Source organism: Elgaria multicarinata, chromosome 2, assembly GCF_023053635.1.
Source record: "Elgaria multicarinata webbii isolate HBS135686 ecotype San Diego chromosome 2, rElgMul1.1.pri, whole genome shotgun sequence".
Classification (NCBI taxonomy): Eukaryota; Metazoa; Chordata; class Lepidosauria; order Squamata; family Anguidae; genus Elgaria; species Elgaria multicarinata.
The window spans coordinates 73414951-73431808 of record NC_086172.1 but is presented as its reverse complement, the minus strand read 5'-3'; the positions used below and the strand labels follow the sequence as shown (position 1 = coordinate 73431808).

General features: G+C 45.7%; 1 protein-coding gene across 1 annotated transcript in view; it reads left to right on the top strand.

The window, feature by feature from the left end:
- Positions 1-10007: 10007 nt before the first annotated feature.
- IGFBP5 (insulin like growth factor binding protein 5) overlaps positions 10008-16858 on the top strand; it is a 42913-nt gene continuing 36062 nt past the window's right edge. The window contains exon 1 of the mRNA XM_063116707.1: positions 10008-10414. Within this exon, the coding sequence (XP_062972777.1) occupies positions 10084-10414 (331 nt within the window). The 5' untranslated portion in view covers positions 10008-10083. The remainder of the gene's footprint in view (positions 10415-16858) is intronic.

Genomic DNA, 16858 nt, shown 5'->3' with positions numbered 1-16858 from the left:
AGGAGCAGGAACCACGTGGGAGGCAGGTGACAACATCTACCGGATGCATGAACATCCATAAGTGGGGAGTCGCAAGCGTGCAATAAAACACTTGTCTGATGATGCTCTAGATCCTCACCCCCAGTAAGGACAGCACCATAACATAACATTGGGGATAGGTGTCTTGAACAACAAAATCATCTAGTGAAAATGGTGCACTACATCCAAGGAGGAATGGACATTCTGCTGTTGTGTGTTTTTTCACTGAAATTGAAGAGTGCTTCTCATATTCTACCAACAGAGAACTGGGCCAGAAGAACCTTGATTTCCAAAAAGGAAAGAAAAGATCTCCCAATAGTTTATTTGTGTGGGGATTCTGTAGATTCCAAACGGCACACTGAATAGTGGGTGCAAAGGCCCCATGGAACATTGACAGCTCTGCTAGGAACTGTGAAGGTCCATGTCCTCATCGATCAGAGTATTGAGGGACTGTAACTATGCATGCAGAGATGCCAATACATCCACATTTGTATCCCCAACACTAGTGCTGCCTTCATGGTTTTCTGTCTTTGCCTGTAGCCACACAGAACACTGCTTGCAAAGTAATCATTGGATTCACCATAGTGTTAGGCTGGCTACGAAACGGTCTGCAGCTGCAGCAGTTGTGAGTCCAGTATGCCCCCTAGCCCTCATCATCACAACTACACCAAGAAAGTCCTAATCATGCTCCTTTGTAGCAAAGTGGATGCTTTTGTGGTATGCCAACTACACGCTTTCCTGGACAGAGATAACCTGGCACAGTAGTCCATGCACTGGTAACCTCACAGTTAAATCACTGTAATGCGCTTTATGTGGGGCTACCTTTGTGCTTGGTCCAGAAGCTGCAGAAGACATCGTATGCATCGGCCAGGCTGTAGGGTGTAGCGCCTGGCCATACACATGTTGAAGCAACTGCACTGATTGCCTGTTAGCTACCGCACCATGTTCAAGGTTTCATTGAACAACTTGGGACCTGGTTACCTGGGAGGTCACCTTTCCCAGTGTACATCATCAGAGAAGGTCTTGCCGGTTGCTCCACAACCTGCAGACTGCCATCTAGCAGCAACTCAGAAGCAGGCTTTTTCCTGTTGGCACCCACTTTGTGGAATGCTCTTCCTCTTGGAACGCAGGACAAACCACTTTGTTCAGCATTCTCTCTCTGTTTTTTAAATGCTTTAACTCCGAATGTTAATCTTTTGGTTTTAAATGTGTGTTTTTAACTGCATTGTTTTCTATTTATAACTGTTCTAACTGTGGACGTTTTCTATTTTTTTAAAAAAAAATGGTGTAAACTACTTTGAGATCCAATGCATGGATGGGGCAGAATGGGGCAATAAGGACGTGATGGAGGGTGAAGGGCCAGGTAGCACATCTCTACTCCCCCCTCAACCAATCTGAATCACATGATGTTTTGAATGCCTGCATAAAGCTTCCGCTTTGGATCATAGCCCACATAATTATTTCAGACTTCTGTGCAGTTCAGAGAATGCATTTTAAGGCCTTTGCAGACAATCGACTTCTAGCACAAGAAATGCAAAGTTGTCAACTCTTTCTGTGTCCACATGTTTTGTTTCCAGCCTCCCTTCCTGTTGCAGTAACAAGACAATTTCCCAGAGTTGCAAGGGGGAAATGCTGTTCTTCCCTTCACTGCTGTATATATACTGTTACTGGCAGGAGGAGCACCTCCCCACGCAGCAAGGCTAAGATCTCCCCACACTCCCATCGATTACTGGCCCTGGCTGAAATCGCCTGAAGCCTTTCCAAAGCCCTCGAGACATGCTGAAGAGCAGACTTGCCAATAGTGTGTGCTTGTGTGTGTGTTTCCCAGCATAGCCTCTAGTCAAACCAGTTTCTCAGGTTTTCATTGTGCTTCAAGCTATAACCTGGACAAGTCAAATGTTACCCCCCAAGAAGCATGTCTAGCAGCCTAATCAAAAGAAAAGAGGAGCAGACCAGCCCAGGAGGGCAAGAGATGCAGTGCAAACTGGAGTTCAGTTCATATGTTCCCATCCAATTGGGCAACTGAATCCAGCATTATAATAATGTGGTGTTTTTTTTCCTCCTCCCTCCCAATCCCTTTCCTTGTGCCTCATGACTTTTTAGTTTGTAAGCCTAAGGGTAGGGGCAGCTCTGATTATTGATTCTTGTGAGCCACTCTGGGAGCCTTTTGATTAAGAGCAGGATATGAATGCTTGGAGTAACTAATACATTTTTGGTGGCACAATTGCAGGAACGTATTGGATGACAAACACACATTTATTCGTGCATTTACATAAGACTCAAGTCAGCTCTTCAGTAAAGAAAGCAATGCAAATCTACCTGTCGTGCTCAGCAATGACACATTATTCAAGGACAATCCATGTTTTCTTTCTAGGGTTTCCTCAGGAGTGAAATTGACTAGGCCAGAAGCTGCTGGCCTGATCTAGTTGAGTGAATTTCACCACTCCCTTGACTTGCATGGAGATGTTGGGAAATAGCTGCAATCAAGGAAAAAGCAAATAGGGAGGGATTCCCCACCCCCACCCGCTCCTCATCTTTTCCATTACTTTTATATAGTTATCAACTACTGATGCAGGATCATAGGAATTATACAGTGATGGTAAGAAAGCTTCAAATAAGGCTTCTCTATATTAAGCAAAAACATAGAGAAGCCTTACCAGGGTTTTGTCTTCAGGAGTCTTCACAGGTTTACAATTGGCACATGTGCTTTCCCCTGAGCTCCCCACCCCCACCCCACCCCCGCACCTTGTTTTTGCCAATTCCTTCCCATATGTTTCATTTATACCACCAGCAGATGGCACTACTATATTGTGCCGTTTAGATTTATTACCGCATTTTCGGTGACTTATAAAATGGTGGATTCCAGCTTGAAAACAATGGGGACAGTGCATCAGAGGTTGATGACATCATGAAAAGGACCCGCGAACTTCTGTATGCAAACAATCACAAAAGTGTGCTATAAATGCCTCGTGTAGAGGCAGGCATAAATAACTGCCTGCATGCAACTTTCCAAAAATACATTATTTGTTTGTGTTCCTTAGTGGGGTGGGGGGATTTTGCCTTCATCCAATACCATTTAAATAGAACATCCTAGATCGAGAAACCCATATATTTAGTTTCATTGTTCACGTCATGCATTCGCTGGTAAGAAAGAAAGAAAAGATGGTTTATTTATGAGGCATCTCATCAAATCACTTGTTAACCATCCCAACATGCAGTGGGGGGAATTAAATGCCAGGTCTGGAATTAGGGTTGGGCACCTTCTGAGTGTCCGCATCCTAGCAGGCGCCCATTGAGAAGATCCACCTCCCTAGAGCGCCTCTTCACCATTGCAACTTGCTTGTTCACTTGCCTCTTGCTCTGGCCCAGACAATGGTGGTCGTGGTGGTGGTGGTGGTAGTGGTGGTGGTGGTGGTGGTGGTGGTGGTGGTGGTAAGCAGCAGTAGATGCCACTGCCGACTTGCTCCCTGTCTCCCTGGCTGTCAAGAAAGCATCAGCAATGCTGAGAAAGAGGAGGAGGAGCAAAAGCAGCTGGTGGCAATGGCAATAAAAAGGTAGACTCACTGACGGAGTGGGGCACTGAGGGTGTCTTGCCCAAGGGCCCTCAAAAACCTGGTGCTGACACTGTTGAAGGCCATTTCGTTTGCTCCTTTACCCTTCTTTCACCAAGCTTAGCTAACTGAATGTGGTTGGCCAGTGGACTTTGTGATTTATGTCCTCCTGTCATTGCCCCTTCTCTCATCCGCACACATCGGCATTATCTCCATTTCAGGGTGGAGATGTTTAAAACCACAAGGAACTTTGATCCTTGGCCTTCTTTTTAATTGCATGAAAACTCTTTCTTTCTTTCTTTCTTTTTTTAGTCTTGTACAACTTTACGTTTCTGCAACAAAATCCTTTTTAAACATATTTCTATTATTATTATTATTATTATTATTATTATTATTATTATTATTATTATTATTATTATCCTTTTACCGAGCTATCTGGACAGAATCCCTTCCAGATAAAGTCAGTTCTTATCCATGAGTCATCCATTAGCCTTTCTGGATGCCCTGAAAAAGTCTGATGTGTCAAGTGGCACCAGAATACACATGTCAAGCCAAACTGTCTAGAAGACATATGCTCTATCCCTTCATCTCTGTTTGGAAAGCTAACACTTTTATGCATTATAGCCTGAAGTCAGTTGTCAAGCACGGAGCAGATGATGTATACTGAACACCAGCCATTTCCACAGGACCAACAGCCATAAACAGGGGCTTGGCTATCTGTGATGGGCCCACAACATCCGGCAGATGACATCCAATGCAGAATTCAGTATCCTGCCCCAGAATCCCATGAAAAAAGGGGAGTAAATGTCTAGACCCCAATGGTTGCAGAGAGAGAGATTAGCGAAACGGTGTTCACTACAAAAGGTCCCCTAGAAGCCATCAAGGACAGAGGAGTGCGTCAACAAACAGAATAGCTCCCACTTCATTCTCAAGGAATCAAGGCCCTGGGATATAATAGTTGTGCAGGATTTATACTTGGAACCCAGAAGGTTGAATTCAGACATTAGGATGAAAACCAGGCTTGTAATTTAACAGTCAAAAAGCGAAACTGTTTAACATCTGGCAAATTCCAAATTGACCTATAGCAAGGATAGGCAACCTGGTGCCCGCCAAAGGTTTTGGACTACAACTCCCATTAGCCTCAGCCAGCATGGCCAATTGTAAAAAAAATGGTTATGGGAGTTGTAGTCAAACAAATCTGAAAGGTGCCAGTTTGGGAAGGCTGGGTTAAGGTTTGTAGCAGCAAATAAGGGCTTAAAGTCCAAGCCTAATTTGAACACAAAGTTCCAAATGTTTGGGGGTGAGAGTGGAATATATGGTGCAAGATTCAAGCAAAGGTAGGATCCAAAGTTTCCTATGGATCAAATCCAATGATGGCTTTGCCTTAGTGGAGAGCCGTTCCCCTCGCACAAATCAGGGCATCCAAATTTTGTTGGTCAAACTCAAGAAAAGGAGAGGGTGGACATCTCCATGGAGAGTATTCCAAAGCCTGAGCACCACTACAGAAAAGGCCCTGGTTTTGTCACTAGGTTCTAACAAAATTCAGAGGCAGTCCCATTGCAGTAGTCCAGCCTTCGCCAAACTGGCACATCCAAGATGTGTTGGACTACAGCTCCCATCATTCTCCACCCACCATGGCCACCATAGCCAAAAGGTAGCCAAAGTCACAGTTGTGTTGCTTTTCGAGTATGACTGCCAAGTGGGATTGTTCAATTCTATCCGTCGCTGCCGGGCATCTTCACTCTGGCTCTGCTGGGACACCAATCAAAGATCTTCTTTCTGCAAGCAAAGGCACCACAGGGACACCAATCAAAGATCTTCCTTTTGTGAGCAACGGCTCCACTGGGAAAACAGTCAAAGATCTTTCTTTTGCAAGCAAAGGCTCTGCTGGGACACCAACTAACGCTTTTCCTTCTGCAAGCGATAGCTCTGCTGGGACATCAACCAAAGATCTTCCTTTTGTGAGCAAAGGTTCTGCTGGGACACCAACCAGGTGACCTGTATGCCTTGCACAATCTGCTGGAAAGTGCTTCTAAATCATGGATGCCACCTAAGCATCAAGGAGCAGAGGCAGAGGCAGTCATATCCTTAAACTGCCAACATAAACCATAAGGACAAGGGTGAGGGACCTATGGCTCTCGTGATGTGTTGCACTCCCAAGACCAGGAATGATGGGAGTTGTAGTCCAACAATATCCAGAAGGACACCAGTTCTTCACACCTGCTTAAAGGGAAGTGCAATCCCATCTAGAACAGGCTGAAAACAAACTCCAGAGGAAACTGCACCAGCAGCCACTAAATCCCTCCATCTTGCTTGGTCTGCATTTCAGTTCATTAGCCTTCTCTTCCAGTCCACTATTGGTCTAGGGTGGCCATGGGTCCTACTTTACAGGGGACAGACTTCCATTTGAAGGGGTCCTCTGTTTGAAGGGCTGTCCAGTCCAAGTCCAGTTGGACTTGATGACCTTATAGGCCCCTTCCAACTCTACTATTCCATGATTCAAAGATAAAGAACAATCACAAGGGAGATGTGAGCCTTCACGTTGCCCATCAACAGCACCTGGGCAGCAGACTGAGCCAGGCACTCAGGTCACCTGGTCACAGTCCTCCACACGATGGCAAGTTGCCTTGTAATTCTATTTAAAATATGGCAATTATATTCAAAGTTCTATCTATGCATATAAATTAGCCTATGCAATGTTTTTGCAAATTTGCCATCTTTTGGGTGATGTATTTCCTCCTTTTTTTGGTACTGCCTGTGGCCACCTTACTCGGTCCACTTCTCCCTCTTGCCAGCCAGGCAAGCCAACACACTGTCTTTCCCTGCTGCTCCCCTCCCTACATATACATGGCAAGAGAGAGAATTTATGCCAGCCATGAAATAGCCAGTGCAGTCAGAAATTATCTCTTTGGTTTGATGTTGATTCTTCTTGATGGGCCATAAATCGTAAAGCCCTGGACCAGGGAGATGGGCACAGTTGCCAACTTTTTTTAATGCCTCCTGCTCCTGTGCCTTTATCAAACATCTTGATTTGCAGACATTAGAAGAACATCGTGCCAGTCCTGAGAGCCTAGTGATATAGGGTGGGATATAAATGTTTAAATAAATAAATAAATAAAATCCTCATGCCATGAAAAACTTTATTGGCAGGTTTTGGCTGATAAAGCTGCCTTCAAAACACAAGAGCAGAACACTCCAACCAGCTGCCCACGGGAAACCACAAGCAGGGTATAAGTGCAACAGCACCCTCCTGCCCATGCTCCCCAGCAACTGGTTTCATAGGTTTACTTCCTTTGTTGCTGGAGGTAGCATATAGACATCAGGACAAGTAGCTGTTGATAGCCTTCTCCTCCATGAATTTTTCCAGTCCCCCTTTAAAGCTATCCAAATTGGTGGCCATCACTCCACCTTGTGGAAGTGGATTCCATAGTTTAACTATGCACTGTGTGAAGGACTACCCCCTTTTATCTGTCCTGAATCTCCCATGCATCAGCTTCATGGGATGACCCCACTGTGTTTCTAGTATTATGAGAGAGGGAGAAAAATGTCTCCTGATCCACTTTCTCCACATCATGGGCAATCCCTCACCACTGGCTATGCTAACTAGGGCTGATGAGAGTTGTAGGTCAAAATATCTGGAGGGCCACCAGTTGCCCACCCCTGGCTTAAAGGCTCTCAGCCCCTTTCAGGGATGGGGAGGTGTCAATCCCATCTTGATGTGAAGCTGGCTTCTGGGTATCTGTCAGCTTTCAAATTCCACACATGCGCACCAGAAATCGTCAGCTCTTGAGCATTTGGGACCAATGTTCCAAGAAAAGAAATATCCGAGGACTCCAGTCACTCCCACATGTAGGTGGCAAGAGAGAAAACGCAAGGCAATCATGAGGTAGCCAGCGCGAAGAGCCTTCAAGCAAAGCCAAGTTGGCAGCAAGGGGTTAACATTTTTTTAAACTGCAAAACCAGCGACTTATCATAGATAAGGGTGCATTCTAGTGGCAAAAGCAACGCAATGCAGGCATATTCGAGATTGTAAAGAGAATCTATCTTGAGGCTGAAGAGGGGAGGGTTGCTACTTGTGAATCTGAACAAAAATGTCAGGTTGCTTTCGGTCATCCCTCCCGCCCGCCCGGCCGGCCCCACCTGGTCCCCAGCTTTTCTTAGCTTGAAGGTACCACCCCCGACTGCTCCCCTTATAGGTTATATACAGAAGGCAGGATTTCAGAATGCTCTTCTGTGATTTGAGATCTCTATGCACTGTTTTATTCAAAGCTGTGTTTTGAGTTTTAGGGTATTGGGAAGGCCGCTGGGAGACACGTACGTCCTAGCCATATTCATCTTTACAGTCAGTCATGCACTAAAGAGAACGAAAGGGCGTTTTATAGCAGGCAAGAATACGTTCTGCACGTCTTCGCCTTGCTTAGTGGAGGGAAAACTTTCCCTTTTGAAATCTGGGATGTTTTTGAATCCTTTGCAAGGTGAAGTTTCAGAAGAGCACCAAGAAGGGTGGCAGAGGTAAGGATGCCTTTGTAATCTAGGATGCGTGAGAATTACATGGCAAATGTCCTCTTGCTATGTAGCCAACTTTCCCCCACCCACCCTTGAGTTTTGATTAGACCCATCATGCTTTGGGGGGGAGGCAGGGGGCATAGTTGACGGTTTGGATTTGTTTGTTCCATTTGTGTTTGAGGGATAAGAAGCTTTTGTCACACACACAGCCCGTGTGCGTGCGCGCGCACACACTGTCCCTGTTGAACAACCTTACGGAACAAATCATGCATCTATGGACCTGTGCAGATGAGCAACCCTGCAGCAGCGATGTCCTGTCACGTGTCGAGGGACGCCTGCCGTGTTAAATCCTGAAGACGCGGCATATGCCAAAGGAGTTGTCAAATTAATCCGTCGAACAATTCCTTGGCCTACAGCACTGCAATGATGCGCCTCGACGGGAAAATGTAGGGTTATAGATTCATGCTGAGTTAATCCAATGGGTAAGAGTGGGATCCTGTGAGCACTCCTTAGCACAGTGCATACAGTGGTGGTAAGTTAGGTACAGCAAGGCTATCCTCTTGTAGCTAGTGTTGCCAACTGACCTGAAAAAATGGTTCCTGTTCCTTTTTCCCCCCTGCATCTCCATCTGAAGAAATCAGCAGGTAAAGCTTTCCGCAGCACGGAGAGAAGCGTGATCATGTGTCAGCAACCGTACAACGAGGTGCTGTTAAAGGCACAGGAGCAGGGCTCAGTTCACAACCCCACATGTCCCTCCATCCCTTTGTGTCCTTATACTCGGACCCATGCCCCGTCGGATTCAGTGGGGTTTGCTCTCCTTGGGCACCGAATAAAAACATGACCCACCGGACTTCTGGAGTGTTTTGAAATATCCCCTGCCGTTTCAAGGGAAGGGAAGCATGATGCCTTCTTGTGTCCGGGATAAAGAAGGCAACTGAATGCCTTTGGGGTGGTGTGTGTGTGTGTGCGTGTGTGCACCCCTGCTAACGATAATGTTGTTGATCCTTGCCAAGAAGCCTAGAAGTCAGAAGCTGCGCACACACACACGCACGCACGCACGCAGCCCACCCCCCACCCCCACCCGCATTCGGAGTGTGCACTGATCTTGCCCTGGTTACTGGCACCCATTCAGGCTGAAGTGTCATTGGGATCTCAGATTGCAGCAAGGGGCTGGCAGGCAGCCAGGGGCAGTCTATTTAAAAGACATGCCTCCTCGGCACAATTCAGTCTCTTTAGAAACTTCTCCAGGGGGAAAGTGTTGGGAGATCTACAAAGTGGAATACTTTTCTTTCTCTCCCTCTCTCTTTCTTTCCCCTCCTTTTCCTCCTTCGCTGTCTTTCTACTGCCGACTTTGTAAAAAAAAAAAACCAAAACCAAAAACAACAACGAAAACCCCTCTAACTTTACAGCAAAATCTCTTTGTTGTTCTTCACCCAGTCTAGGAAGAGGAGGGTAAATCCAATGTCTGTACATTACAGCAGCCAGTCCCAAGCGAAATCGCTTCTCCACCAAAAGCCCTGCTACTCTAGACTTTTTGTCGTTGCTGTTTGAATTTGCTGCAGATAATATCAGGACAGTCGAAAAGAAGCCTGTTCACTTCTTTGCTGCCTCCTTCCCAGCCACCGGCAGACGCTGCTTTTTTCTTTTTCTTTTTTTAAAGTGAGGCGTGTGGATTATTTTGTACCTTTGTGCAGCCTCACCAAAGCTAGTCTTGCTCTTTTATTTTATTTAAAAAAAAACCCGTTTTCCAGCAACTTTTTCCTCCCAATCTTCAACCTGTTGCATTTCTAATTCTGGCAACTGCCATTACCTGCCTGCAGATTTTGACATCCTGGTTTAATGTTGCTTTCTTTCTTTTGTTTTTACACAACATTTTGAGGTGGAAAAGCTCTTTTGGAATCTAAGGAAGGAGATTTTTTAAAAATATATTTTTTCATCCTTCAAAAAGACAATCAATCCTGCATTGGTTGCCTGCGACGACCCTGCGCCTGCTGCAAGTGCCTTGAAGATGCTCCTGACGCAGGTTTTGCTCTTGTCCCTGTGCCTGGGGCTTTCGCGTGCTTTGGGTTCCTTTGTGCACTGTGAATCTTGCGACGAGAAAGCCCTCTCCATGTGCCCCCCCAGCCCTGTGGGCTGCGAGCTGGTGAAGGAGCCCGGCTGTGGATGCTGCATGACGTGCGCCCTGGCTGAAGGACAGTCGTGCGGGGTGTACACGGAGCGGTGCGCGCAAAGCTTGCGCTGCCTGCCGCGCCAAGGCGAGGAGAAGCCCTTGCACGCCCTGCTCCACGGCAGAGGCGCCTGCCTCAATGAGAAGAGCTACAGGGAGCAAGCCAAGAATGGTGAGTCCTGCCCTGGGCCTTGGCTTGGGTTCAAGGGGGGTATCTCGCTCAATGTTGCTCCGCGCTCTTCCTTCCGCACATCCCCACGCTTTGGCTGCTAGGCTCTCAGCGCCCTCTGAACATGCCTAGCTCCTTGAGGCACCACCTATCCCATCAGGCCACCTTTTCAATCCCATTACGCCCGGGTCATCCCTCCTCTGCATCTCTCTTGCCTTCTTCAATCACAAACACACACACGCACCCCCGCCCGGCCTTATAAACCTCTGCACTATCGCATAGTTACGGTTTTCCTTCAGTGCTGTTGCCCTTACCTTTGCTTCCTCTGCAGCTAAATTTTCCTTTCCCATTTTCCTTTCTTTGCATAACTTTTCCCCATCCTTATTACACCCTGCTTTCTCACTCTTTACCACCTGTTGCATCTCAGCCACTTGGGTTGTTGCTGCACTATCTTGACTGCACCACCTTTCTAGTCATTTCCACCCCCCCCCCCTTTGCTCCATGGTGCCAATGGGGCAGGTCATGGGGGCAGAGGTCCAGGGCCCCATGTGGCAGAAGGAGCAGGATGGTCTCCAAATGCAAACAGGGCTGACTTACTACATTTTGAAGTAATGTACCATCTAAGCAGGGGAAGTGGCAGTAAAAACATTAAGTCCAGCCAGTACATTTAGTAATTGCACTGTTGCCTTTGGTACCTAGCACCTGGACTTTTCACCCTCCCAATTTTTCCCTTCCATTATATTGTCAGGTTTGGTAGCAGTCTATCTTCTTTGGCCTTTATTGTCCAACCTTTTATGCTTCGCATCTCGGTGGTGAAAGCAGATACCCAGTTGAGTTTCATTCAGTCCAGCCCTCCATACCTGTGAAGGCAACCCTGTGTCATCCTCCTCAGAGTGGCTTTTCCTTCTGATGCATTCAGAGCTCCTTGTTGCCCAAGAAACTTTGGCAGAGAAATGAGCAAGTGGAATAAAATAATGCTTTTAAAAAATAAATAAATAAATACACATTTGGAAACAAAGCCTTTTCTAGGGGTGGGAGGAAAACAAATCTTGACCCAATACATTTCCTATCCTGTATTCCATTTGGACTTTTTCTTCTTCTTTTCTCCATACCTGGATGCAAAGGGGAACCTTGCACTGCTCTCTCCAAAAGCCACTGTTTCTCATCCCTCCCCTTCTGCAAAAACAGGCATCTGCTTTCTGCCAGAGTGCCTGCTGCAGCCACACAGGGAAGATTTGCAGCTACAGCTTCTCCTTCCCAGCACCCTATAAATCTTGCTGCTTTTATGATTCCCTTCCCCTCCTCCTCCTTCTCCTCCTGCCCTTGCTTGAAGGCATTGGCTCAGTTCAGTTGTCATCTCATCTGGCAGAGTGAAAGTTTCTTTAAGTAAAGAACAAATTTGCAAAAAAACTCAGGTGCTGCTTTTGGAAGGGGCTAAAGTCAAAGACTTTGGCTGGACCATTCCATAAGGTGGAACAGCTCTGTTACGTGAGAGAGAGAGAGGGAGGGAGGGAGATATACTGTAACTTGATTTCCTGTCTTGGAACCCAATAAACTGTGTAACAATCTGCTCACGCTAAAACAATGTGAAAGATCCCTATTGCAGCACATCATCTATGGTACTTCTATATCTGTGTGCATCTGTGTGTGTTTGGTTAGTAATATGAAGAACAGAGTTAAATGCAAATCCAGCAGCCTGCAAAGCATTGCACTCAGCTGCACCATTTGGAGTTACAACAGTGCCACTTACAGACAGAGGAGACCAGCAACAGTTTGACTTTTCGATTTGGTCTGAAGACGCCTGCGCGTTTTCCCTTCCCACCCCTCCCCCTTCTCTCACGCTTCCTGATCCAGCTGTTGAGCAGGTGCTTCAAAATGGTCTATATCAAGAATGACCAATTTCTGAAGCCTCATCAGCAGTAGCCTAACATGCAAACCCAAAGAGTGATGAAACAAAAAGTGAAATCTCTTTCTTGGCCATACAGCCCTTGTACCAATTTTCATTGGGGACTGGACCTAGGACCTTCTACATGCAAAGCAGGTGGCCCTCTACCACTGAATCGCAGTTCCCCAGTTGGTCATGGAATTATTATTGGGTTGCATGAAGCTTGTGAGTTACTAGGCTACCAACCTTTGGTGTATAACAATTCTTGAGGACTTCAGGATCAGAAACTGGATACTTCTTAAAACAAAAACAAAAAAACCCTTCATTTGGTTGTTTGTCTTAGTAAAATGATTTGGGAACTCTTGACATAACTAGCCAGTATCTTTAGCTCTAGGATGAAATGGTCAGATACCTGTGGATAATATCAGGTGTCTGTTCAATATTTCAAATGTTGCCATAGCATTTTAATGGGGCTGTAATATTCTAGAAAGCATTTCAGAATTTGCTTTTTTCCCCACCCTCATTCCCTCCCCACAAGTCTTTCAATTGAATTTCGAGAAGCCCGGTTTTGCTCCTCAGTTAAAATGTAATCCAGTCTTGTTCAAAGTGGTCTCTGAAAATAATACCAAAGTCACCTTTCCAGGAGACAGAAATGTGTGGGGAATAGATGAATGACTCGGGTATAAATTTATGCCTACAAGACTTTAAAAAAATCCAAAAAAATCAGGAATTTCCGAGGGCAAGGCATAGGGAAAATAAAAGCTCTTGGCACCAGAACAGTAGAGTGTGAGAACGGAGAAGTATATTTTCATAGGCATGTTTCTAAGCAACTGGTGAAGAGGAAAAAATGAAGTTTGACTTGAACTTGAAGGCTTGTGCCAGGTTGGCCAGAAATCCAAGGAGCGAGTGCTCAGGAAGCCAATCCCCGGCTGTGGTCTATCAATGACCAAAATTGGCCCAGAGCTGGAAACTGAAGAGAGGGGAAAAAGTCAGGCCTATATATATAATAATAATAAATTAATGGTGCATTCCTCTTTGCTCAGGAAAGTTCTTCTGTCCCTATTGATTTTGAAGCATGGGCATCCTCCCCCCACCCCCTCCTCTGTTTCCTGCTGAGGATGAGCTACAGAAGTCTGGGATTGACAAGAAATGGTATGCTTAAAGCAGGGGCTGGTCACTATGCCTATGATGACTCCTGTGCAGATAGAAGGAAACATTGGCCAAGGCCAGTTTTTTTTTAAAAAATGTAGGAGCCTCTGTTCGTTTGAATTGGCTATTACCTGGTGGAGAACATGTGTCCTTCCAGATGTTCTTGGGCTTCAATTTTCATCAGCCCTAGCCAGCATGGCCAATGGTGAGGGATGAAGGGAGTTGTAGTCCAACAACATCTGGGGGGTCACAGACACCCTTCTTGCCCATGATGTTTGACTTTCTCACTTCCTGTTCATTTCTTTTATTTGCTTATGCTCCCATGGTAGGACCCCAGACCAATCTATAAGCTTTCTTCTTTTCTATTGTCTCGATACAGCCAATCCTTTTGGAAACACATGTGCAGAAGCAGCACATGGCATTTCCCCCTGGAATTGCACCACGTTAGAATGAATGTGTGTGCACGTTCACATGACTGAATGCTTCTCCACAGATGTTCTTTTTCAAACACTCCCTGCACATACAAAATGAGCAGATCAACAGGAAGACTCAACAAGAATCCTTCTCCCTGATATACTAGCTTTTCATGGGCTTGGGAGTTTTAAAGATGGGGGAGCATTCAGCCATTTGAAGTGGTACAGTTTCAAATGAGCTTCCCCATGTGGTTCTACTGAATATGTTGTTAATGTAAGGGGATCATCAGATGGGGGAAAATCGTGTTTACTTACCGTCGCACCTGCTTCCTGCTGCTCTTCCACTATAGGAATGAGAAGAATCACACAGGAGAGAAAGGGGAAACAAGGGGCAACCACACAGCCTGTTCAGTGTAGTGGGACAGCGCCCTCTAGTGGGCATCTTATAGCAAAATTTCTCTGCACACGGCAGGCAATGACGACCAATTTCATTATAACTCAGAAGAGTCGCATTTTGTTTGGACTATTTTACTATGAAACAAGCGGCAAAAGGAGCAGGAAGCCAGCGGGAGGTGCACAGTAGGTAGACGGCATCGTGAGAGGGACCCACGAAAATCCATGCGTGCCCAGTAACAAGCATACTTTAAAATGCTTGTCTGATGTAGGGTGACCATATGGAAAGGAGGACAGGGCTCCTGTATTTTTAACAGTTGCATAGAAAAGTGAATTTCAGGAGGTGTCACATGCAGCACCAGGTGAAATTCCCTCTTCATCACAACAGTTAAAGCTGCAGGAGCTATAGTAGAGTGACCCAATACAAAAGAGGGCAGGGCTCCTGCAGCTTTAACTGTTGCGATGAAGAGGGAATTTCACCATATGTTGCATGCATACAAATGACTGAAATTCCTTCTGAAATTCCTCTTCCAATACAATTGTTAAAGATACAGGAGCCCTGTCCTCCTTTCCATATGGTCACCCTAGTCTGATGATGCTCTAAGGCACCATCCCACACCCTTGCAATCTTCCTTGTGCAAGGAAAGTTTTCTTAGTAATATATGTAGTTGCTGCAGAAGCATCTCCTAGTGGCCATATGCAGCACTGTAGAAACATTGCCTGAAGGAAGTCTGTGTGTGTACTTTTGTGTGATGTAGTAATAGTAACATCAAAGTGATTCCTTAGGAACCGCAAAAGTCTAGAACATATCTGTTTTTATTTTTAATTAAAGGTGAGATTTTGGGAAATAGATGCGAGTAAACAGCCTTCATGAGCACCAGGAAATATGCTAGTCACCTGGGGTGAACAGGCAACTGGACATTTGCATGGCTAGTTTGGGGAATGACAACCAATCAATGTGGATTCGTTTTTTCACAAGGCCAATTAATCCACCTACCAAAACAGAAGAGAGATTATTTATTATTTATGCTATTTATTCTTAGACTAAACCAGTTGTTCTGCAAATGCAAATCAGTTCTAGTTGGGATTGTAGGCTTTGGCCCTGCTGCTTTCTTGAGGCACGTTGATGTAGCTATGAAAAAATGAAAGGGTATCATTTTATGATACTGGTTATATATATTTAAAAAGTGATTGCTTTTTCTACTGTTCAGCCTTGCTTCACCATATCACACCAGCAGTTCTCCATCATATTCTCCGAGGAGAGGAAATAAATAGCCCAATCCTATGCCTGAAGCAAGAGCCAGCATCGGCTTCCCTTGCACATGACATTTTTAGCATGCTGGTGCACATTAAGAGGGTGTTGGCCCATGTTTCTATGGGACAGCCCCTGCTTTGCATGTACATGGTCCCTGGTTTGGTTCTCTGCATTTCCACCCAAGAAGGATTTCAGGCTAGGGCAGGAAGATGCAAAAGAGGAGATAGCACTCCTGCACTTTTAAGAGGACCTGGCTCCTGCATTTGTCACACTAAACTGCACCTGCTGGAATTCCCAGGGGTGCGCCAAAGGTAGATCTCCATATCGTTGGGACTTCAACTTCCAGAAGCCTCTGCCTGTATGGCCCAAAGTCAACGATGCTGGAAGTTGAAGTCCAGAACATCTGGAGATCTACTTCTCTGCCTAACCTTGTTCGACACAACTGTTACAGGCACAGGAGACTTGTCCTCTTTTGCAACTTGCCAGCCTATTTCAGACAGCAGGGTTGAAAAGACTCCTTTTGATACCCTTGGAAATCTTCCTGCGGCCTGTATCAGGGCCAATGGGCCAATGGTCTGTCTCAACTTGGAATGGCCCTAACATGAAGCAGAATGAGGTGGCTGCCTTAGGCAGCAAATGCTAGGAAATAGGGAAGGGTAACAGAGTGTTGGAGGACATAGTGGTGTGTGTGCTACACAGCCTGCCCTATGCCCCCTAAACAAGCCTGCTGCTCTTAGTTGCAGTGGAGTAGAACACAATTGTTGAAATAAAATTCATCTGCCAGTCCAGTCGGCTTTTGTATGTGCAATGTGGGGAGGGAGGACGCCATTTTGTCCTTCACCTCAGGTGGAAAAATGTCTTGGGACAGCCTGGGATTGCAGCAATGGCAGACAAATGTAAGGTTCTTACTCTTCCCAAATCCCCACTTACAGAAGAAGCAAGTTCCTAGAAAACAACTGTTGCCCCAAAGTTCTCTTTTCCTCTCTCCCATCATGCTCCTTTTTTTTCTTGCAACTCCCCCCCCCCAACAAAACAGAGAATAAATCGCTGGTAGCCTTCTTTATGAGACCATAAGCCAATAATAACTGTTGCTAGGAAGGAGGGAGTCTTGGAGCTAGCTTTTTTTAAAAAAAAAGAGAGAGAGAAAGAAAAGAAAAGAAGTAATAATAATGTTTTTGCTGTCTCAGCTTACACAAGACAGGGGAGAAGCAGTGACCGGAGCTTAAGTTTCCTCCAGCTAGTGGTGGATTTAATATTTTACCCTTCCTTTGACATAGTTCCCCTCACACTCTCTGCTCAAATGAATTTAACATGGGGCTGGGTAGAACAGACACACAACAGCTGCAATGGAG